At 36.7% G+C, this 24843-nt stretch overlaps 1 protein-coding gene across 3 annotated transcripts in view; it reads right to left on the bottom strand.

Annotated features, from left to right (window-relative positions):
- The window catches only part of PTEN (phosphatase and tensin homolog), an 88655-nt gene extending 69878 nt beyond the window's left edge, over nucleotides 1-18777 (bottom strand). The window contains exon 1 of one of the 3 annotated variants that reach the window (XM_010979934.3): nucleotides 17845-18777. In XM_010979934.3, coding sequence (XP_010978236.1) covers nucleotides 17845-17923 — 79 coding nt within the window. In that variant the 5' untranslated portion in view covers nucleotides 17924-18777. The remainder of the gene's footprint in view (nucleotides 1-17844) is intronic. The other 2 variants (XM_064488185.1, XM_064488186.1) reach the window with 2 other exon arrangements.
- Between the last annotated feature and the right edge of the window lie 6066 nt (nucleotides 18778-24843).

Below are 24843 nucleotides of genomic sequence, written 5' to 3'. Positions count from 1 at the left end.
AGTTTTGATAATTACAGCATATCCCATCTGAACAGTTTTGACTGAAGTGCTATAACAATCCCTCCTCACACCACAGGATACTGTCCCAAAGTTAAAAAATTAACAAATTATAATTAAGTTCTAAGTCTGTCCACACAGAATATATAAATAGCTCATACAACTTAATAACAAAAAAAACAAACAACCCAACCCAAAAATGGGCAGAAGACCTAAACAATCAATTCTCCAATGAAGACATATGAACAGCTAACAGGCACATGAAAAAATGTTCAATATCACTAGTTATCAGAGAAATGCAATTCAAAACTACAATGAGTTATCATCTCACTCCAGTCAGAATGGCCATCATTCAAAAGTCCACAAACGATAATGCTGGAGAGAGTGTAGGAAAAGGGAACCCTCCTACACTGTTGGTGGGAATGTAGTTTGGTGCACACATTATGGGAAACAGTATGGACATTCCTCAAAAAACTAAAAATAGACTTACCATATGATCCAGCAATCCCACTCCTGGGCATATATCCAGAGGGAACTCTAATTCAAAAAGATACGTGCACCCCAATGTTCACAGCAACACTATATACAATAGCAAGACATGGAAGCAGCCTAAATGTCCATCAACAGATGACTGGATAAATAAGCTGTGATATATTTATACAATGGAATACTACTCAGCCATTAAAAAGAACAAAATAATGCCATCTGCAGCAACATGGATGGGCCTGGAGATCATTATTTTAAGTCAAGTAAGCCAGAAAGAGAAAGAAAAATATCATATGATTATCACTCGTATGTGGAATCCTAAAAAAAAAGAAAGAAAGAAAAAGAGTATGCTAATGGCCTCCTCTACAAAACAGAAACAGACTCACAGACATAGTAAACAATCATATGGTTACTGGGGGAAAGAGGGTGGGAAGAGACAAATCTGGAAGTTCGAGATTTGCAAATGTTAATCACTATATATAAAAACAGATAAAAAACAAATTTCTTCAGTATAGCAGAGGGAACCACATTCAGTATCTCGTAATAACCTTTAATGAAAAAGAATACAAAAATGAATATGTGTGTGTGTGTGTGTATATGTATATATATATATATATATATATATGCATGACCAGGACATTATGCTGTACACCAGAAATGGACACATTGTGACTGTACTTCAATTTAAAATTTTTTAATTTAAAAAATGAAGTCTGTCCATAGAAGTTGATTCAATCCATAGTATAACTGACCTACTATAAAATAATATGGCTACTATATGAGCTAAATACATTTCTATTGGCTGTTCTAAGAACCCAATCATAACTTAAAACACTAAAAATGTTCCACGTTACCTCTAATTAACAAAACATCTTTTAGAAAACACATTTTGAGTTGAGATCTCATGAGTCTATTTTATCTCAGAATTTTATTTGAGCCTAAATTAATGGGGTTTGCACTATAAATTTACCTAGAATATTCAAATAGATGGTAATAACCAAAAATTGCTCCCTAAGCCCTATTTTTAACAATGTGTTCCTGACATGTAGACCGAATCTTATTTCAAGTATGATTACTAAAAGTAAAGAAGTTCTGAAAAGTTCCTTTGTAGTACCTAGTATAGTATATAGATATGCTTATCCCTTAACAACTTATAAAGTACAGTGCTAGTACACAAACCAACAACCACTTCTTTTCCTGCCATAATTATTTTAAGGAAAATTATTTCCACAGATCACATATAAGCTATTTTTAGAATTCTACTTAACTGAAAGCTCTGGTAACAATATGAAGCTACAACATATGGAACATGACAGGTCAAATAAAAAGCGACACAAATTAAGAAAGGTAGTGCTCAAAAAGTATCAAAAGCAAATCTGAAGTTGCCTGACTCACAAGAGGAACACCTAGCTAAACCAGCAGCAGGAGTAAAGGAATAAAGTCAGACTAACAAGAGGAAGACAACAAGAATCAAAAGCAGGTTAGCAAAAAACCAGGACTTCACCATTTAATTTTATTTTCCAGGAATTTCTGGAGCTTTTCCCCTGCTTTGTGTCAGTGCTTTCAACCAACAGACACTTAAGGCTCAGGTAAGAAAAGAAATTCAGTCATTGATTTATAAGCTACATCAGCTTTACATTTCTTTCAACAAATTTTAAGACGGTTAGATTTAACAAATACTTTCCAAGACTGTCACAGTTACATCCATATTATCAACTTTTCTAATCAAATTATACTTTATACCAGCCATGCTAACAGACTTCTTTGACATTCCCATTTAATAAAGATTCCCTATTTCTTACTAGATTTTATTTTTCTCTATTAAGTGTGTTAAATGTTTGAATCTCATTTCTAAACTGAAGATTCATACTGGGAGTAAGATTCAAATTCCTTGAATTTTCCAATTGATAATTGTTCATTACTTAAGAACATTTGCCCTAATATATGTCATATAATCATCCCTGGACAGATCAAATTAATGTAGCTTAAAATTTTATTTCCTGAAGTGAAAAGAGTGCACAGGTACAAAAGCGTGAACTACAGAAATATTCAGAGGAAGAATCCTCAAAAAGATGGAAGTTTTAAGAATAAAGAAGAAACGTCCAGGAACAACACAGGACACTGGAACATTTAAATATTCACTAGGTACCAGACCCTGCGCTAAGCACTTAATGTATATTGTCTTTTAAGACAGAAGACCAGAATTTCATTCTCAGCTTTGCAACTTAAAAGCCTATGACTTCAGGTTAAGTTACTCAATCTCTGGGTCTCAAATATTTTTGTTTCATTTTTCTGTAAAATAATGATAACACCTGCTGTAACTTCTTCACTGGTTGTTTCAAAGATCAAATGGGGTATCTGGAAATATCTTTAAATCTATAAAACTGCAAAGGGGTCTGTAACATGAATTAGAAATGTCCTGTTATTTACTTTCAGTTTAAATTAAAATGTCATTACAAGGCAACTCAATAGTGTTTTCATAAACAAATTATAAAAGAAAAAATTCTAATATATTAACTTAAAATCACTTCAGCATAAATTTTACATTCCTTTTTAACAATTTTTGATTATCTGCTAGCAGTACCAAACCTGAAAGGAAAACTGACTGCAAAATAACTTAAGAACGCTACTGAAGTTTTCTACTTCTCCAATCTGAACCTCACAACTTTATGTTTTAAATTATTCCAACTTGAACTGACTAAAAAGTTTACACATATTTTTACTTTGAAATACAAGTTTAGATCTCACTTTCTACGTGAAAACAACACATTCTTCAAAGGTGATGTCAAGAATTGCTAGTAATTCTACTTAGAAGCAATACTATAAATTGGTTCATCTGGCAAGAAATCTGCAATCTGTAATACAGAGCTATGAAACTGTTGTAGCTTTTATTCCAGCAATACCACTCTAACAATATACTATAACAAGCCACTGGGGGGAAAAAAACTCGAAGTAAACTACACAAAGATATTTACACCAAACAGTACTGTTTAGCAAACCATGATGAAATATTACCTACAAACCTTTTTAAATAAGTAACTATTGACAGATAAAAATCAATTTGAGAATAGTATGAAAACACTGATTACAAGTATCTAATTATGTGCATATATATGTACATTAACAAACAGGAAAGATAATTTCCAGTGACAAATATTTGAAATAGAAGTAACTTTTTTTCTACTGAATTGTTTAAATTTAAGAATCATCCTGAAAACATTTCAAGGCAGATCTATTGAGATTAAATTCAGTTAAAAAATAATTTTAAAAGAATAATCAAGGCACTCTGAGCTTTATATATTTAAATTTAAGCAAATGAGAATCACAGGAAAACACCTTATCAAGTCACTGATGATGCTAGCAATACTCTAAAATCCAAAGCACAATTTTTAGTGTGTTAGCTGAGGATTAGCACCCCCAACTAAATCAGTTTTTCTCCAGAATAGTTGTCAATTATGAAATAATATATCCACAACAGTTCAAGCCTACATCTGTGAACCTCTAAAAATTTAAGTTGCCCAACTAACTGGTTTTAACGAGTATACCAAACAATTACCTTCTTCCTAGGACTCTGGATGAATACGATAAGACTGATTTCCTGTTTCAGAACTCTGCTGCTGTTAAAATATATACACAAACACATCCCTCTCTACAGTTTGGCTCCCAGTTAAGATTGACTCCCAATGACAAATGAAACAAAATATGGCTGTAACTTACATAACAACTTTCAAAAAGATTATCAGTTCAACAAAATACATTGGACATACTTGTCAACATTATATTCTTGAACTAAGTTAAATGCTAACTTTAATTAATTTTCTACTCACAAAATCTTAATAAAGCATATGAAGGATTATAAAAGTTACAATTATATTGATCCATCATTACTCTAAAGTATGTAGGAGAAAAAAAAAGCACATAAGGGAATGTCTTTTATGTTCTAATCTTTATATTCAATGTTAGATCTGTAAATGATTTCTGTAATATCATTCTATTATAAAAGCCATGCTTTTTGCATTTATTTTACTAGAAGTGACTACCCAAAACACTAGTTTCAGCTATTCTACATTTATGCAAAAAGATAAAACTATTAACATTTACAGAAAGAAGACATTCAAAGAGTTAGGTACAGAAAATGCCAAGGGATTTGTCAGTATTTTGACAACAAAGGCCTAGTAATATTTAGTGGCAATTCACTCAGTATCAACAAACTGCATTCTGGGGGAAAAAAAGATTCCAAGATTTCTAACTGTATTGATCCTTTTGATGCAATCATGAACAAATTTCCTAACATTCAAAAACTACCACACACACAAGGTACTAAGGAAACAAAGTTCTAATACAAATAGGTCTCCAGCAAGGGTTTTTTTTCCTGTTAATTCAAGCAAAATAGCAAAAAATTTTAAATTTACTTCTAACAATCAAATTCACCTTTCAAAGAAAGTCCTGTCAATTTGAACCATTTTAAATGAGAAAAGCTCCAAACAAGTGTGTGCTAACTGCTTCATTTTATATTTGGCTTTAATATTATAAAATTAAGTCTCTTTATCCCATATCTTAGCCAAAAAATTATTTGTAAATTACTTACTTTTTTTTTCCAATTGGCAAAAAATAGTCTTGCCTAAGTGCAGTATTTTAATCTGGATTAGAACAAAATGAACTAGTCTCTGTCATGGAAAAACAAACCCAATATGAACTAGAAATACATGTAATTTTAAATATGAAGGCACACATATTGGCATTCATTACTCTATTGGTAAAAACCGTATTACTAATTTTATGTTAACTACTTTGTTCTAATATTGTAAAGTATGATTCATATTCCCATTGATGGTATTTTAATCATTATATCAATTTATAATTGTTGAATAAGTGTAGTACCCAAAAGATCTGAAATTATATATACTAAAATACTAGTCAAAATTCTTAAGATTTAATGATATGCAACTTTAAAATATACTAAAAGATATGAAAGTAAGTCTACATTGCCTGGTTTGAACAGATAACACTTCATTTTTGACAGCATGTTCTTGAAGGGATACCATCTTAGAATGAATCCAATTATTGCAACTGGGAGTTAAAAAGCACAATTACTGATCATGTTCAAAGAAGAACATAACCAAAAATCTTGGAAAATAAACTGAAATGTAAATGAAAAAAACTAATTTAGAGGTCAACTTTTTCAACCAGAAAATAAACTTTTAAAAACATAAAGTTTAACATACAGAAAGACAAAAATACCAATAGCTGGATGGGAAGGACAGAAATGAAAAGGGAAAGAAGCTCTTAACACCTCACACCCTTTAAATATTATTAAGTAAACGAAACAGGTAAAGAGTTTTAGTATTTAGATAAAAATCTCACCCACATATGCACTTCACTGTGTGTCTATCCAAAAAGGTCCCAAAAGGCATGATTCTTTTCATGGCCTACAACTTAGGCCTGAACAAATTCTATAAACTGATGCTAGTAAAACAATCTACTTTCATCAGACATTAATTTGAAATTGGCAAGATGTTTCTTACATAAAAAATAGAAACCCCAGACACAAAGTTGGATTTGAGAACATAAATGCAAAATCACATCTAAACTGAAATATTATATCTGATCATATTAATTACTTAGCATGGTAACAAACTTCTCAATAAAAAACAAGGTCAATGTAATAAATAAAACAAAGATTAAAATTAGTCAGATCCTATTAAGTCCAATATGCAGTTTTAAGACTTCAATGGAACTTGGCAAGACCAAGTTCTTGGGGGTGAAGAGAAATTAAGTTATAGAAACAACTTCTGTGGTGATTTAAAATACAACAGCAAAATTTTAAGGGAAACTCATTTACTAGCATACAGATAAACTAAGTTATAGGAGGAGAAAATGGAGAACTTGAACAATATTTAAAGCAAATATTTAAGGAATATTTATTAAATCAGATCCCTGATTAAGTTCTGTAATAATGAATTCCTATATATCAACTGTTAGGAAACTTACAGTTTAAAAATACCAAAATCTTGTATAACTTAAAATGTCAAGTTAAAACATGATGTTTCAACTTAAATATCCAAACAATCTTGTAAAAGTAAATGACTAAAAGCCAGACTTTCATTACATAATCTTTAGTTCTCAACCAGTATCTTAGTATTTTAGCAGAAAAGTAACACTGGTATTATCATTAAGTTTTATTCTTGCAAAAGCTTAAAATTTGATATTAGCCTTTAAAACTTACAATTAATAGATGACTCCAAAAACAGAAGTGTCAAAACCACTTATATCATCAGATCATCTTAACTTTTTCCTATATTTGTGTAACAGATGGCAAGCCTTACTTCTTGGACACTACACAATAATTACAATCTGTGTGACCTTTTCAGTATTAAAAATAACCTAAACAGCCTTAATAACCAGCACCTTAGCATATTTTACACTATTACATATAACCTTGATCACACTGGACAGAACCTAGATATGTAAAGTTGTTTACTTCCAGTGTACTAAGTTATTTATTTTATATAGTCTTCCTACAACTAGTCTATGAAAACTATTGATATTAGATTGCCTCTTGAGTTTAAAAAAAAATACACACACTTACAAACAAAACATTTTGGCCTTCACTATGTTTTCATTGACATCCAAGAAGGTATATACCACACCTAGATCAAAATTTCCGTGTTTAAGAATTTAAACAATTTTATCTCATTTGGGAAAATGTTACTGTAACAAATAATTTTGTTTAAAAGAGAGTTTGTTTCTTCCTCAGTATTTTTGTTCTAACTACATGAATTAATAAATTCATTGAGAATTATCATTTAGCTAATAAGGTTAAAATTATTTCCATGTTTGAGTAACTGATACTTAAAAATAAAATCTGACATCAACAAATGCAATTTTTTACCACAAAAATTAATATTGATTATAAATGCAAATGCAGAGCAAACTTTCATCCATTACTATCACCAATTACTATCACCAAGGCAACTATGCAAATATAAGCTGTATCATTCAAAATATGCTCCAGGGAACAGTAACATCATGACAAGTCATATCCCTTCTGATTAAAGACAGGAAAGCAACAAGGTTATAACAACCTCAGAATAAAATGATGTGAGAGTTTATCCAAATTATTTCTATATCCACTTTAATTTCAACACAATACAATTAATATTCCTACAACAGAAAGAGGAATTTTGACAGATCGAAAGTGCTTAGATGAATTTTATTTTGCCTTACTTTTAAATAATTAAAATATGCTTAAAATTTTAAATATGCAATAGCTGTTCGGTAAGTAAATAAGGGAGGGGGAAAAGCTTTAAGACTCCAATACTTCAGCTATTCTTCAATGTAACAGATTATAACTTTGGGAATCAAGATCATGAAAACCTTTCCTAATATTTATTATTTTTTTGTAGGTTATTTTGGGGGGGAGGGGAGGTAATGAGGTTTATTTATATATTTACTTTTTTAGAGGCAGTACTGGGGATTGAACCCAGGATCCTAGGCATGCTAAAGTGCTCTACCACTTGGGCTATACCCTCCCTTCAAAACCTTTCCTAATATTCAGATCATCTTAAACCCACTCTAAAAAAAAAAAAAAAAATCAGAAAATAGCAGAAAAAATATTAGCCAAATATTGGAAACATGTTTAATGTATAACTACAGAGAAATAATTAAATATTTCTGACGACTTCACCATTTAAAATAATTAAGGCAATTACGAGGTGCTTTGGAAACTGTTAAAACACACCTTCAAACTCACTAGGATGAATTATATTTTAAAATAGATGCATAGAAACAAAAAACTAGAAGCTAATATGGAAACGTGAAATTTCAGAGAAGACAATGAGTAACTTTATAAAATTTCTTTAATTAATCATGTTTTTATAAAAGAAATTGTTTAAGCACAGTAAAGCAAATGGACTTTTTATTCATATACTGAAATAAGCATTGTTTATTCAGTTAAATTACAGCAATAAATGCTGTTTCTTTTTCTTAATGTGAAGCTACCATATGATTAGCAATCCTGGTTTTAAAGTATTTATCAGCATTTCTGACTGTCTCCTGTAATTCCACAAAGAAACATTAACAGTCAAAACTTAAATTTCATAAGAATTTTTAAAATAGGCCTTGACATTTTATTCTGCCTGTGCAAAGTGAGAGGCAAATTGTAAAATCAAGCCAACAGAAAAAAATAATAGAAAACAATCTATTCCTAGAACACTTTCATAATTATGTTTGTCTCCAAAACAAAACAAATTTCAGAATTCACTAAGCTACTCCATTGGCATCTTCTCATCTTTGGACCAATCTAAAGCCCCATCCCAAGTTCTTCTAAAAGCTTCATACATTAATGCAAGTTTTAATGTAGATAAATAAAGCACTGTAATTCAACAGGTTGACACAGCAAATTTAGGGTCTAGAAAAGAATGCATCAACCTTAGAATAGGCCGTGTTTTCTTCATCTGGAAAGATATGAGAAGTTTATAATAACTTGTCAGAAATTTGCCCTTTTATATCAGCAGATTTAACTTCACCACATCTGATTATAACAAAAACACCTTTAGAATAAAAAAGGAAGATTACAGAACTCATTAAACAGCACAAATATTCTGTGAGCAAAGTATCTGCTAACTACGTAATTAAAGGCAGCAAGCTAAAGGTTACTTTAAAAACTACTGGCAATATAAAAATGAAAAAACAAGTTTTCTTTTAATATAGCACATCCAACCTGTTAAAGAAGTTCTATGTAACACCCTTCTGAATGCCTCATACAGTGCACTACACTTACACATTTTTTGAAAACATCATCAGCCTTTTCTGACAGATGCTCAAAGCAACACATTCACAAGCAGCCAAGTAACACGTGAGCCTTCTTCAAATAAACCTTTTTTTGTTACTAGGGATATCTTTTGTGGACAAAGTTCTTATTATTAAAAGTACTGGCCTAACAGTAGTCAAAAAACATAGATGTTCATAGCCTAACTCTATCATTTATTAGCAATTTTACCTTCTTAAATACCACAATCTAAGAATACAAGTACTGACTTTTATCAAACATTATACCTATTTTGTACCAGATACTTTATACCTCTAAACCAGAGTTTCTCAACCTCAGCAGTATCAGCAATTTAGGTCAATTATTTTGGTGGGTGAGGCTGTCCTGTGCACTGTAGGATGTTTAGCAGCATCCCTGGCCTCTATCCACTGCATGTCAACAGCATCCCTCCCCTTTTGACCCCCTAGGATGTGACCACCAAAAATGTCTCCAGATAATGCCAAATACCCAGACAAGGCAGAAGGGGATCACCCCTAGTTGGTAACCAATATTCTGAAAATATCTAACTCATACTTCTAACAAACCTAAAAAGTCACCCGACAAGGGTTTTTACCACTGTGTTAGAGATGTGGAAACTAGGGTTCACTAAGGTTAAGTAGTTTATCTTTTATTACATAACTGGTAAGTAGCTGAGCAAGGATTTAAACTAGACTTTAAATCTAGCTGACTCCCAAATCTATGCTCCTTCTCCTCCACTCTGCTGCCTTTCTAAACTCATCGCCTTGTCCACAGAAAAACAGGATAACATTTGCCATGCTGAGCTATTCAAGGTTTACAGGTCAAATGACATAATGCATGTGTAAATTCTATTAAAGTAAGGAGATAACAGTGGTTTACAAAGTGTGATCCCCAGACTACCATCCTCAGCACCACCTGGGAACTTGTTAGAAATACACATTCTCAGGCCCCAATCCAGATCTAATGAATCAGAAACTGTGGGGGTGGGGCAAGTAATCTGATTTAAGAAGCCTTGCAGGTTATTTGGATGTCATCTAAAGTTTGAGAGCCACTAATAGAACATAATGGGAAAAATACTGCAAGAGGTGCCTAAAAACCCTGCATCTTTCTTTGGACTCAATCTTCTGGTAGCTTTTAACAAGTTACTACTTCTATTGGAGCTACAATTCCTATACTACAAAAAAATGAGGAAAGTAACACTTGATCCATCTCTCAGGTTGCTTCTAGTTTTCTTAGCAAAATCTAACGAGCTAATGATTAAGAAAAGGCTTTGTTAACATATATATATGTATATATATATAAAAATATGTATAAATATATACTAAACAAATATTCAACACTCTTAGGGTATACACCAGCTAATTCTATTACAATAAAAAACCTGACTTAAGTCCTCATTTTTTCATATTTTTTATTTCATAAATGAATAAGTAAAAATGTTAAATAAATTTTACAACATGGCTAAGTTATGCCTGGCAAAGTAGTTTTCACATTACGAAAGAAAAAAGAGCCCAGGCATTCCATTCTAACTCTAACAGACTCTGAGTAAAGTAATTCATAAAGACACACTTAAAAAATAAAACCTAAAAATTAAGCTTAGGAACATTCCCCAAACTTCATTTTAAACGTATAAAAAAGATTTCAATTCTATTAATCTCCAGTAAGTTTAGACTAATTAGAACACTCAAAAAGAAGAGTCTCACTAAATTCATGAGAGCAAAAGAATTTTAAATGGAAAAAAAAAACTGCATACATTTTAAAGCAAGAAGTTGTTTGCAACTCTGAACATGTATGCTATATTTATAAATCACTTTAAGAATATATCTGACTTAAAGAATACCTGATTCAAATTACAACACATTTCATAATACCTTAAATAATTATATCCTCTTTAAAAGATCAAAAATATTAAACATATAAAATTAGCAGAATGCATGCCTGCAATTACTACCAAATAAAATTACTACTAATTTTATTTTAGCCTGAAAATCTACAAAAATCAAGGGAAATAAAACTGAAAACTATTCTGAACGGCTTTAATAACACTAAATCAACTCTAAACTTTGGGTAGTGATATAAAGCAAAATAAAGGTGTATGTAGCATTAGAGAGAAAGAGCAAAAGAAAGTAACAGAATTTCAGACAACTCAATTTTCCTAGAAGATGTCAAAATGCACAGTTCAATTCTACAACTTAGACTTGGACCAAAAACACAGCTAGCTTCTACAAAACATAGAAAAATACATAAAAATAAATCATCAGAGAGTCACATATATAATTACAGCACGATTCATTCTGCAGTGTAAAACAAATAAGCAAAAAAAACTCACTAGAGATCAAGTGCTTCACAACTGAGTGTACTATGACACAGCTGGGAGACCAGCACAGGCAAGAAAAAAAAGATTAATCCCTATGCACAAGCAATGGCCTTTACAAGGCAGGTCTCAAGCTTATTCCATCCTTCCCCATAGTTGGTAAGAAATAAATGAAGAAAGCAATCCTCTGGCTCTTTCTTCCCATTACTAGGGCCTAAAATTATATTGAGAATCTTCATCAAATGTGAAAATGGGACACAATAATACAAAGGTTTAACCTAAATCGAAATTCCTGTATTAATTTGTAGCCAGATTATATTAAGTGTAAATTATATTGTAATAAATGTAATCTGGCATTCAAAATTGTATGACTCTTCCAAGAATCTGACCTTAAAAGGAAACGCAGAGATACTTTTATTGATAGATGGTTTAAATAACTGTTGTATCATATATCAAGCGTTCTTTCATTTGAGATAGAAATTACTCTTTGTGAATAAAAACAATGTTTTAGTTGACATATATTTAACACTGAAGAAAATTTATTACAATAAATTTTTATTTTAAAACTTCTACTTCATTATGCATGAACAGAGAAAGCTTTCATCCTTCCTTAGTATTCCAAAGCAAATATTAGCATGATTAACTTTTCTTTGGTCAATAGTATGAGCGGGCAGAGTTTTAAATTATTTGCAATGAAACGGCAAAATCACAGACATGTTAAACTCAGGGCTCCTACAGGAATACCCCTATTTTAAAAAATACTCATAGCTTGAATTAATTAAAATCACGAACATATCCAAAACTGAGGAAATTCAGGTGCAATAACTGCTCCTCCCATAAATGAAAACATAATTTCTCATACATGGGTAATCTGAAATTATAATTTTTAAGAGCAGCAGTTACAATTTAAGTATTTACCATGTGGCAGGTGCTATGCTAAGTGAATTATTTATATTATTTCATTTATTCTTCAAAATAAACTTCATGTGGGTGGGTACCATTATCCTCATTTCACTGATAAAATAGACTGAGAAAAGTTAAGTACCCAAAGTCATCCAGCCACTACCTGACAGAGCCAGGATACCAACACAGGGAAGCTGGTTCCAGAGCCTACACTGCCACCCTAAAATCTAAAATGAAACAATGTACACACAATGTGTGGATAAAACTAATACCCAATATTTTAATGTAATTTAAACAGATTAAGCTGTATTTGAAAATTATAAAACAACAGCCACAAAGTGATCTCTTCTTCAAAGAAAACAGGAAGAAAGTTCATTTTTTAGAACTATTACTATAGTTTGCTAATTTTGTATTTATTTACTTACATATCCATAGAGTATTCAAACACTTATAAGTTAGATTCACTGTCCATACTTGAAGTGATGACTATTGATAATTGAATGTATAACCATTTAAAATATAATACATAACCAGTCTTCTTCTCTACAATATGTACAGGTTAAGAATATTCTTTTGTTGGAAGGTGTAGCCACAGTATTCAAATCTGTCAATATTCTCAACACTACCAGTAAGTGTGTATCTAATACTCTGAAGATTTCTCCCTATTTCTTAGTACAAACTATTGCAAAAAAAGGACAATCTGCCTTAAGCTATATTGAACTAAATTAAAAATTCCCATCCAAAATTAACTCACCCCTAAATTATGTCTATTCTTACATTAATATTTTTCTAACAACCTTTTTTCATTCCAATGCAAATTATTTTAAAAGAACCAAGTTGCTAATACCTTTTCCATAACCAGTAAAAAAAAGTTCAAAATATTAGAGGATAGGTGAAAAGTCAAATCCAATATACTAATTTCCCTTTCCTGACAAACAAAAGTATTTTACATTAGTAAGTGCATATACATATTTAATATTTAGAAAGAGAAGCACAGACCAACTGGCAAAGACCACATGTGGCAGTAATATGGCCTACTTAAAACAATTAAGGACATCAGTTTGCTCAGCAAATCCTTACCAACTAAGAGTTGTTCAGTCTAACATTACTGGTATTTCTGATAGCAACTGTGTTAATTTTAAAACTAGACAGAAAGCAATTGTGAAACAGAATATTTAATATTGTAAAACTGAGTATTTAACTGAAATCAGTTCTGACCCCAGTCTCACAAGGTGATACAAATGCCTGAAGTCATTATCCTTAGAATAAATCCTAACACCTTTTCTTAATGAAATCGAGCCACAAAAGAATTCTCCAATACTGGCTTGACTTAAAATCAAGTTTATCTAATACAAAAAGAGAGAGGAGCATAGGTAAGAGTGAGGGTTTTATGAAATAGAAATAAAACTTAAGAACTAACGGCCTCTACAGAAGAAAAATATACCAAAGAAATTTCTTATACTATCATTAATAACATATTTTCTGGAAGCTAAATCCTTAGAGTACAGGCAAGTTCTAACATCTCACTCAAGTAAGTGAAAAACTGTCATATGCATGCAAACTTCTAAATTTCTCTTTACAAACTCCAATTTCACATACAATATTAATATACAAACATTTCCTATACTGCTGTCTCACTAATAATACTGAGGTAAAAATTTTAAATTAGAATGCTTACTAAGGGTGAATTAATGATAAAACTTTGTGAATTGATTTTCCCATAATAAATACTCTTACATTAAAAGTCACTGTAGTGATTACTTCTTAAGTGGCTTAAAAGTTGTTAAAAAGTATTAAGCTATTGCCAAATGAACAAACAGCAAATAGACCAAATCTCAAATGAGAACATTTGAAAATCAGTACTGAAGACTTCCAAAATGTAAGGAATTTTTTAACATTAAGAGGTTTGCATATTTTTTGTGGTTAATAAGAAAAAGCAGATACTATACTGTTCTACACAAAAATTAAAATATCACCAGCTACCTTTCTCATCTTGTTAAAATAAAATTCTAAAAGGTAATATACATAAATGTATCTTTCTCTACTATCATTCTTTCTAAAACTAAATTTAAGGTGTTTATATCTCCCCATATTTCACTGTTTATTCATCTAGTCTTTATTATATTATAAACAATGTAAATCTACACTGATAACTGTACTAATGTGTAAACTTATAATGAACAGCAATAAAATTTCCTTTTCCTATATTAAGAGTCATATAAACTGTAAATTCCTCTCAGATGCGCTTTATTCTTGAATAAGCTTTATGAAAATGAAGTTTGTAAATTATCATATAGCAATTAGGTGGCTCAGAAACGTTCAGTAAAGAAATAAAACTTAGCAGATATAATACAGTGTAAAATAAAAATTGTGACTAGAATCTTTGATTTAAAAAAAAACTCACAATATGGTCATTTCAGTAATCACTAATCTTAAAAGATAATACAGCCAAACTACAAGTCACTGTACTCTCTACAAATTAAAAACATTCCCTATGAAGGTTAATATTTGAAAAGACGCAAACTTATCAAACAAGAAAAATACAACAGAAGCCTAAAGTTTCCATGAAATCTAAAGACAATGAATTTTTTTAGTCCCATGTTCAGTACTACTTTTCAGACTAACATTAAGGATAAAACCCAACCAACAAATTTTTGTTGGAATAATTCAGTTTTACAAAAAAATAAGTTGAATATGGTCCTCAATCTTCCTCTGAGAAATCACTTCATTATTAATCTTTATCAGATAAAAACACTCCCAATCACTACTTTCATAAAGGAATTTAACTTCAAAAAAGCTAGCTGCTGAAACAGATATTGCAACCTGCTGAAGACAAATCCTTCAATAGCCATTTTAATTTTCCCCCCATAATAAAAACAAAACACTAAAGTGAAACCAAGCAAACCAAACTGTTTTGGTATATCAAAATTATTGGAAGTGCAACTATCAAAAAAACAAGCTCTTTACTGACTTTCCTTAGTGATTTTTTTCATATCAACATTTGGCTCAATAAAACCACAACTCTAGAAATTAAGTGTTATTAGTCATTTGATGCAATATATGATACTGCTTTCTATGCATACCATAGCTAAAAGTACAATTGTACAGAAAGTTTGAAGTCTCATAAATTTCATACACAGAGGTACACATATTCTGAAATCAAAGGAGAAATGGCCAATCAGCTCATGGCTCACATATAAGAATCTGACAGAATGTTAATCTTACAACTCTGAAAATTTTAAATCAAATGGGTAAAGCAAAAATAGGATAAACATACTTTGAATATTAAAAGCAGTATGTCTACCAAACTGCATTCTAGAGATTTTTTTGAATGGGGGCTTATTTTAAAAAGTTAAATAAACAGTTAATTAATTTGTTCCTATATATCTAGATGACAGTCAATTCACACCAATAGTAAACTACTTTTGAAATAAGTTACAAATCAGAAGAGTTTTTCTGTAATTAATTATCTTCTGGGCAAGCGAGTCAAGTTCAGCCTCAATACGGTTTTACAATTAATGCAGACTCCAAAATTTCCAAATAGTCTTTTAAAATATTATTTTTTAACTTAATAGAAAACTGTTACGCTTTGTGTGTTGTAAAGCTACTTCATCAGTAATTTTTATCTTCATTTCAAAACAAAAACTTGGGCAAAATTAGCTGTGCACTTATGTGCAGCCACATAATCCAAAGGAATAAAACTTCTTAAGATATAAAACATTTTCTTCAAAAAAAAATCTTTCCCACAGTTTTACCTGGACATATAGACACTTTAGTGTCACTCTATCTTTAGGCAAAATATTCATTGACACTTGCTAAGAAACCATTTTTATTAAGAATACTCTATTAGTATTCATACAATTACATAGTTTTAACTAAGTATTGGCTACCCCTACAATTCACATCATCGAATTTTTGGTCTTAATAGAAGCCTCAATAAAATGCTTCAGTCACCTCAGACCAGTAAACTTAATCCTGCTTTTCATGCTTTATACACTGGCCTACCAGTAATACTCAATTCCTATACTTTCCATTCTGCAAAAAAAGGAGGGCTCTATTCCCATCCTTGATCAAAACCAGTTTATTACATCTGAAACTGCAAAGATTAATGCCTTTTGATAACCACTATCTTTTGAAGTACAAAGGCCTAACTTTTATACAACCAAAACTATACACTGCTGAAATTCTTGGTTTTCTGTCTTATTCAACAAGCTGACTCAGTAAATTTAACACACCATATGAAAAAAGCAAATACACCTACAATCTGAAGCTGGAGTAATCCATTCTTGCCAGCATTTCTGGTTATTAACTGGTAAATTACACTTGGCATTCTAAATAAGTCAGGGTAAAATTAACGGATACCCAAAGGTTTCAGAAGACCTGAAACCTAAATAAGGTGAGTAGCAATTCTAGTATAATACTTAAATTTCAAGTGAAACTGAAGTTAAATCTCTGCGATCACCATTGGCTACACACAATACCCTTGAACCTACAAAACATTATCTGGGATCAAAACCTACTCAAACTCCATTCTGTTACGTGTGACAAGAGCACTGAATATAAAACGCTACTAAACTGTAAATTTCATGCCCTATCCCACATCACCTCAACACGAGCGAGAAAAAAGGCAAATTTAACAAAGATCTAATAAGAGTACTTTATAAGCTATATCATGGCACTACTGATTTCAAACTACAAAACTTCTTAATGCAGTTCAAAGTTGTAATTAACTTAGTTTAAACACACAAACCTACTTTTGCCTTCAAATGAGCACCATATATGCTGAAATGATTCTGCCTCTAAAGTTATGCAAATCAGTTCGCAACTCACATTTTTAAAAAATCCATCAATGCAACCCAGGAAACTAAAAACAATCACTGCAAGATTCTGATGCAATATGCGTACGTGCAACACTAATTTTCATTTTAATCTGATCTATACCCTTGATCTAAGGCCTAAAGCCAAGATTTAATCTAAATATGCTCAACCTCAAAGCATCTACTTTTCTGTTCATTTAGTAGACCGGATTACCGAGCTCACTAATCCACTGACAGTGTACTGTATTCTGCATTAACGGACAATAGCCCTTAGGAAGAGACCCCATAGACAGACTAAGAAACCAAACCCATCGGTGCCTTGACACTTGGAATCAGGCACGAGTTTCGTCTAGCCGAACACACCCTAGGTTCAATGCACCCAAAAGAGGCACCAAATATGCATGATCTAGAAATTCGACCAGGATTAAATTAACATTTAGTCACCCAAACTATGGAAATTTTTCGCCACCGTCTACTCCCACGTTAGAAGAGAGAGTGACAGAAAGGCAAAGAGGAGCAGCAGCCACAGAAATGGATACAGGTCAAGTCTAAGTCGAATCCATCCTCTTGATATCTCCTTTTGTTTCTGCTAACGATCTCTTTGATGATGGCTGTCATGTCTGGGAGCCTGTGGCTGAAGAAAAAGGAGGAGAGAGATGGCAGAAGCTGCTGGTGGCGGGGCTTCTTCTGCAGGATGGAAATGGCTCTGGACTTGGCGGTAGCTGATGCCCCTCGCTCTGTTGCCGCTTGGCTCTGGACCGCAGCCGGGTAATGGCTGCTGCGGCGGCTGCTGGATGGTTGCAGCGACTGGGCCTGCTTCTCCTCAGCAGCCAGAGGTCTGGCAGCGGCGGCAGAGGAATGGGGAGAAGACGAATAATCCTCGGAACGGCTGCCTCCTCCGGCGGCCTCCGGAGCCCGGGCCAGGGGGGGTGCGGCGGCGGCGGAGGGGAGGTTTAACACCGGCCCGGGTCCCTGGATGTGCCGCCGCCGCCGCCGCCGTGTTGGAGGCAGTAGAAGGGGAGAGACCAACTCTCCGGCGTTCCCAGCCCTGGAAATGGTGACAGGCGGCTCCGACCCCCTCCCCGGAGCTGCAGCCGCCGCGGCCGCCGCCGCCGCTTCTCCCCCCCGCTCCAGGAGCGGGAGGTGCCGCCGCCGCGCCTCAGCCGGCTCCCGCCCGAGCCCACGGCTTCCACCTTCCCTTTCAGGAGAAGCCGAGGAAGAGGCTGCACGGTTAGAAAAGAAGACGAAGAGGAGGCGAGAAACGCCGCCGCTGCCGCCGCCGCCGGCCGGCCGGCTCCCCGAGGGCACTGCCCCCGCGGCTGCTCACAGGCGCTGAGAGGGGCTCTGGGCCGCGGCCGCCGCCGTCTCTCATCTCCCTCGCCTGAGCCCGGCCTCGCCTCACAGCGGCTCAACTCTCAAACTTCCATCATGGCTGCAGCTTCCGAGAGGAGAGAACTGAGCGCAGCCGCGTCCCGGCGTCCGAACGCGTATCCTGCCGCAGTGCACAAAGAGTCCCGCCACATCACCGCCCGCCGGCCTGCCCGCCCCCTCCGCCGCCGCGCCGGGAGCCCGGGCGCCTGGGGAGCCCGAGGGAAGGCGGGAGGCGGATCGGACCGCGCCGGGGGAGGGCAGGGCAGGGAGGGGGCAGAACCGGGTGCGAGACCCGAGTCCCCAACCTGCAGGCGCCACTGAGCATGCCCAGTGTGACTGCCCAGGGCTCGCTCGGGCTTGTTTCGAGGCGCCCGCCTGTAGCTGCACTTGCCGCGGCTGCTTCTGCAGCAACGGATGGTGAGGGGGACAAGCTGAGCCACGGCCTGTGCCCAGAAACCCACCCAGAAGCTGGGTAGGCTGCTGCGAGCGGGGCAGGGGGAGTGAAGGTGAAGGTTGAGGAGGGTTCATTAAACAGTGTCACGGACACTGAGTCTGAGATTACCTGTGCAGAGGTGGAAAAGACCAGGTGATTGCGCTGGTCAGTGTACAGGGAAACGCAGGGACGGTACCTGCAGCGAGGACACCCCTCCCCCTACCTCCGCCCCCAGATTTCTCCGGCACGGCCTGCAGCCTCCATCTCCTTTTGCACCGCTGTTTGATCACAGTCGTTCGCAGGGATTTGACTGCAGCAGCCTTTGCCGAGAAATCCCTCCTCTAACCCGTGTCCTCAAGGTGTCAGTCTCAGTACAAAGAACAACCCCCTATTGTGTCTCCAGTGCGTATCACCTCATCCGGCTCCCTTTCACCGCCCCACCTCCCGCTTCCCCGGCAACTCGGTTCATTGGCCCTAAAAATGAAAGCTTAGAGCGCGGTGAGTGTGAGCACATCGCCCCTGGATTTCTAGCTCCCAAGCGACAACTGTCTAGGTGGACTGAAAGCGGACTCCTGAGAATGGGATGCACCCTGAAGCCCCCTGCATTGCTCCTTGGAGAGTCGAGCATCTCTCCCCTTAGGGTTCCAGTTAGGTTCACCGCGTCGAACTCAAGCACGATCCTTAGAAGCTCCTCGCCCCGCCCCTTTTGGATCGCTGTGAAAACCTGGCTGGGTGGATCGCCCTGGGGCCAGAATCCGCGCTCCCCCAGCCAGGCGATGCACGCTCGCGTCCGGGGTTGCTGGCCCGGAGTGTGAGAGGTACGGGACCGTAGGAAGCTGCAGCCCCTGCGAGTGGGCGGAGCCGAGGAGCCCTAGGAGGGTTCAAAAAAGAGGTGGAGGGATACACGGGCCACAGTCGGAACTACTTTCAGGAGGAGGTCACGTGTGTTCCTAGTTGGGGAACTTTCCAAATTCCCACTCCCATTTGAGAGCTTAAGAGGCAAGTGCTTCGCTTCCTTTGCCCGGGGTGCTCCTGCCTTGTACGGGCAGCGAGACCCCAGAGCCTCGCGGGTCTCAGCAGAAAAACAGGCTCAGACGAGCCTCCGGCCGGAGCGCTGTCGGGGCTGGCGTCTAAGGAGCTGGTTACACAAGCACTCACATCCAGGCACATGCCCCCTCCTCCCCTCACCTTGGCTACCGCCGCCGCTGATTCTTGCAGATCTCAGAGCGAGAGTTCCCAAGCTGGTCGCACCCTTCGCCTGCTACCCACAGAGCAAGCTAAAGGGCCGAGACCTGAGAATCCGAGTTCTGGATCGGCTAGCACTGTGCCTTCCCAAACGTGGGAGAAGGGACTGGGCCCTGGAGCTCTGGCGCATCTTCCCCGCTAGTGCCCTTCCCCTTAGGGCGAATCCTTCTGGGGCTGTACTCGCGGGGCAAAAGGGTATCTCCTGCAGCAGCCCGCTGCTTGAATACAACGATGTTGCAACAAACTCAGTCACTACCTCCGAGCTGGTGAGCGCGCCCCACCTACTGTAGACTCAGCCAAGTGACTTATCTGGTCAGAGAACCTAGTCAATGGCCTTCAGCCCAGAACAAACCTGTCAAGTCTGCTTACCGTTCGGATTGGTTGACTTATCCCGTGAGAGAGCTGATTCAGAAATGCTGAGAACTAGAGCATATTTACCGCGACGCGGATCAGCTGCAAAGTTAGCTGTCCACCATCTGTTTGGAGAGAGTGGGCATCAACATCAGCTTAGGAATTCCTTCCTTATTTCCCCTGGGAAGTAGAACTCAAGGAGAATTTTAGTCCAGAATTATTTAAGTTGAGACCTAGGCTGAGGCACTGGGTGGTTTTTTGGAAGAAAGAATGGGATCTCTTTGCATGTGTACTGCAGTAACTGTGAGTAGATGCCTCCAAAGGTCTAAAGAGGATTTATTCAGTGATGAGAAAGTAGATGGTATATGAGCACATCATAGTTGCAGGCAGCCCCTGAAGACTAGAAACCCCAAGAGAGCTAGCTGAGAAGCCACAGAACATTACTAACTCCAGGACTTCTAATTAAACCAGGGATATTTATACTGTTCTTAGAGATCTCTGAGGCTCCATAAACCTTTGAATTTATATACAACATCCTTTTAAGATAACTCTGCAGGAGTTAGCCACTTGCTGAATCTTCAGCGTTAGTATTTATTGGAGACTGGTTTTGTGCATGGTCCTGGTCAGCCTGGAGGAAGGAGAGGCCACAAATGGAAAAAGAAATGGAGAGCAACCTAGAAAGAGTAGGAGAACGGTCTCCATTTGGTTTCCAAAGATGAAAATCCTGTCCACACAGCTTAGTGTAAGCTAGAGATTTCTTTATTTTACAAATAACCAAGGATAAGAGGTCCCTGTTCTAAGTGTTCCCCTAGATTGCGTGGCAAGAACCTGAAAGCTATGCTCCTTGAGTATCAACAGCTGCTTGGTGAGGAAAGGGAAAATGAAGATAAAGTTAAATGAACGCAAGTGATTGGGGAGCGGTAAGATGTCCCACGTTTGTTTCTAGGGTTGCTGGTCTTGTCCCTAGAGGTCCTGTTATTAGCACTGCCCTACTCAGCCCTCCCCTGGAGCCTACCCTATCTGAAGATTAATCTCACAGCATTTAAAAAGTTCTGAAATCCACTTCCTGGGGGAAAAAAATGGATTCATTCCTGTCCTATTGGTGTTAGGCATGAGGAGAGAGGATTCTTTTCAATTTCTGTTGCACAAAGTAATTCTGGAGCAGAGAGGGTGTGCATCACCAGCACTAAAATGCTAGAGTATGAGACTGGCCCACAAACACCTTTTAGTAACCTTTTTCAATTTTTGTTTTTCTTCACTTTTACCCAAGAGATCTCCTTACCCAGGTAGTAGAGCTGAAACCTCTAAATAACTGACCCTCTCTAATGTACAGAAAGTTTAAAGAATTTTTTTTCAAGTTCAATTGCAAATATCTGCGTGGCTGTACAGATATTACAATACACTGGTTTCTAAACACTGCAGTTCTTTACCTGTCTGGATTCAGAATGCCCTGGGGAGAAACAGAAGCTTCTAACAAAGGGAGAATTATATAAAGCTTCAGGGAGACTAACCATATAGAATAATTAGTGAACATGATAAACCGGCTTTAATTATAGTTTCTAACAGCTGATTCCAAAACTGTATTGTTACTGCACCCAAAGAATATCCAAAGAAAATTCCTTTCTTATTTTCGTTGATAAGTGAACTGATCAGCAACTTGATGTGGGTGATGTAAATAGTTGATGTGTTCTTTGTAGGTCCTGCTGCTAAAATGTCTTTTGTTGGACACTGATTGCTATCATGCCTTTCTCATCTCCCACACACTGACCTTTCAAATAGAGGTCTACATCAATGGCTTTAATTTTTAAGCAATCTTCTCTCTTTTTATCTCTTTAACCACTGTTTCCTAAATAATACAGGATAAAAAATATCTAATAATTATAGGTTTTAATTTAAACCATCCTATTCTTCCAGTGGTCTGAACGCTTTTCCCTTATTTCATTTATCCTAATTACAAATATTGCTGTTCAAATAAAGATGTTTTGCTTACAAAATTTCTTTTCTTTCTTTCATTTCTCCATAAGGCACCACTATCATCACACAAGCAACCGTATCCTAAAAGAGAATTTTCCACTATTGTCTTTAAGCTCTTCATGCACCACATCTCTCCTGGAGCTCTTTCAGATGGCACTAGTGTCTCCTTTCACATCTCAGTAGAGAGGTGTGCCATATGAAATTACTACTCTCAGAGAAATAAGGGTTGGGCTCGGTGCTTCCAGGAGAACCACAGAGTAGGCCAGGCACTCACTATGCCCAAGTGGCATTCAGGAATTGTGACTTGGACTAGAGACTGCTAGAAAGGAAAAGACCTAACAGGAGAAGACAGCTTTACTATCTTAGTCGCCAATCTAACACTGGCTATTGAATATTGGTCCCCTTAATATTAACTCCAGCCCTATGGAACACATTTTTTTTTTTTGCCCTTTAGCTCTTCAATAACAGAAACAAATAATAATTTTTATGTTACCAGCAGATATGGGGCATTTACCAGGTCCTTCACAGCGTAGACCCCATTTGTCTAGATATAGGAGGGACACTGAGGAGTCAAGGTTAACCATTGCCACACTCCTACAAATCTTTCCCTTCAGAACATCCTTCTGCTTTCTGAGGTATCACGTTTTCTGTCAACAAAAAGCAACAAAAAACCTTTCGGAAAGATAAAATGCATGATAAAAACTGTTTACGGTAGCTTTTTTCTCTGCATTGATGGTATAGTCACTTAATGATTCAATCAACAAATATTTGGGAGTGTATTACATGCCAGTACAGTGCTAAGCCCTGTGGACAGAGCAATGACTATGGCATATAGGGTCCAGCCTTTATGGAATTTAATCTCCTTGAAAACTTGGCTTCTTTGTCTGACACTGTTGCAACCTCTTCATAGCCCACTGAGTTAAGCTAAAGTTGTAGAAAATATCCTACCAGTTGATAACTGTTTCAATTATTTATCGCTGCATAACAAACCACCATAAACGTGGTGGCTTAAAAGAACAACCACCATTTCTTTTCTTACAATTCTGCAATTTGGGAAGGTCACAGCTGGAGAGTTCTTCAGCTCCCCCAAGATGTCAGCTGGGTCAGACATGTGGTTGCGTTCAGCTATGAGTTCAGATAGGACTGGAATGTCCAAGATGACATTTCCCACATGTCTGGCACCTTAGATAGAGTACCTGAAATGTCTGGGGGCCTCCCTCCTTCTTGTGATCGCTCATCATTCAGCGGTTCGGCCCAGGCATCTCTGCACGGTGACTGGATCCCAAGAAGAAGAAAACAGAAGCTTCAAGGCCTCTTAAAGCCAAGGTTCAGAAGTCCTAGAATATCATTTTAATTGTATTCTCTTGGCCAAAGCAAGTCACAAGGCCAGCCAGACCCAAGGGAAGAGGAAAGAGCCTCTATTTCTTACTGGAAGGGGTGACTGGCATGGGAGGAATTATCGACAGTCATATTTAGAAACATTCTATCATAATCCACCCTCTGGCCACAACAGTTCACACGTACACCCTCACACACAGACATGCAAAATACGCTTACTTCCTCCCCTCAAATTATCATTCTGTACAGCATTGGCTCTAAGGTCCAATATCTAGTAATATATACTAGACCCAGATATGGATGGGGCATTTCAGATGCTGCTCCTCTTCACCTGGAGGTTTGTGGACTAGAGAGACAAATAACACACAGGACACATAATGCTGAAGCAGAGGTAGGGTAACTGCGATAGATACTTCTGCTCAAAAAGAGGGGAAATGGAAGGCACACAGTCATTGGTCTGTAGCGATTCTGAAAGCCAGCCAAGCAGTGTCATCCTGACTCTGATGATCCAGTTCTCCGCTAGAGTCTGGTTCTTCTCCCTGGGAGTAGTTTCCTAGACCATTGTTCCTGGCTCCCTGCTCTGGGGTCCAGTTGACCTCTCTGGTCCAGTCTTCCTTTGCCATCAGAAACTGCTTGCCCTGTATAGTTGAATAGATCTCTCAGCTTCTTCCTGCCCACAGAAAGTTGGGGGCCCAGAGGCTTTTTTTCATTTTGAACTGTCCTTCCTTAGTCCAAGCTCATGGTGCTTTTATCAATAAAACTATCTTTAAAGTTGTGTGGGTTTTCTATGACTCTGATTGAAGTTCACTCCTTGACCATAAAGCAA

This window comes from Camelus dromedarius, chromosome 8 (assembly GCF_036321535.1).
Source record: "Camelus dromedarius isolate mCamDro1 chromosome 8, mCamDro1.pat, whole genome shotgun sequence".
NCBI classification, from domain to species: Eukaryota; Metazoa; Chordata; class Mammalia; order Artiodactyla; family Camelidae; genus Camelus; species Camelus dromedarius.
The sequence above is the reverse complement of the archived record's forward strand: the minus strand, read 5'-3'. Positions and strand labels throughout refer to the sequence as shown.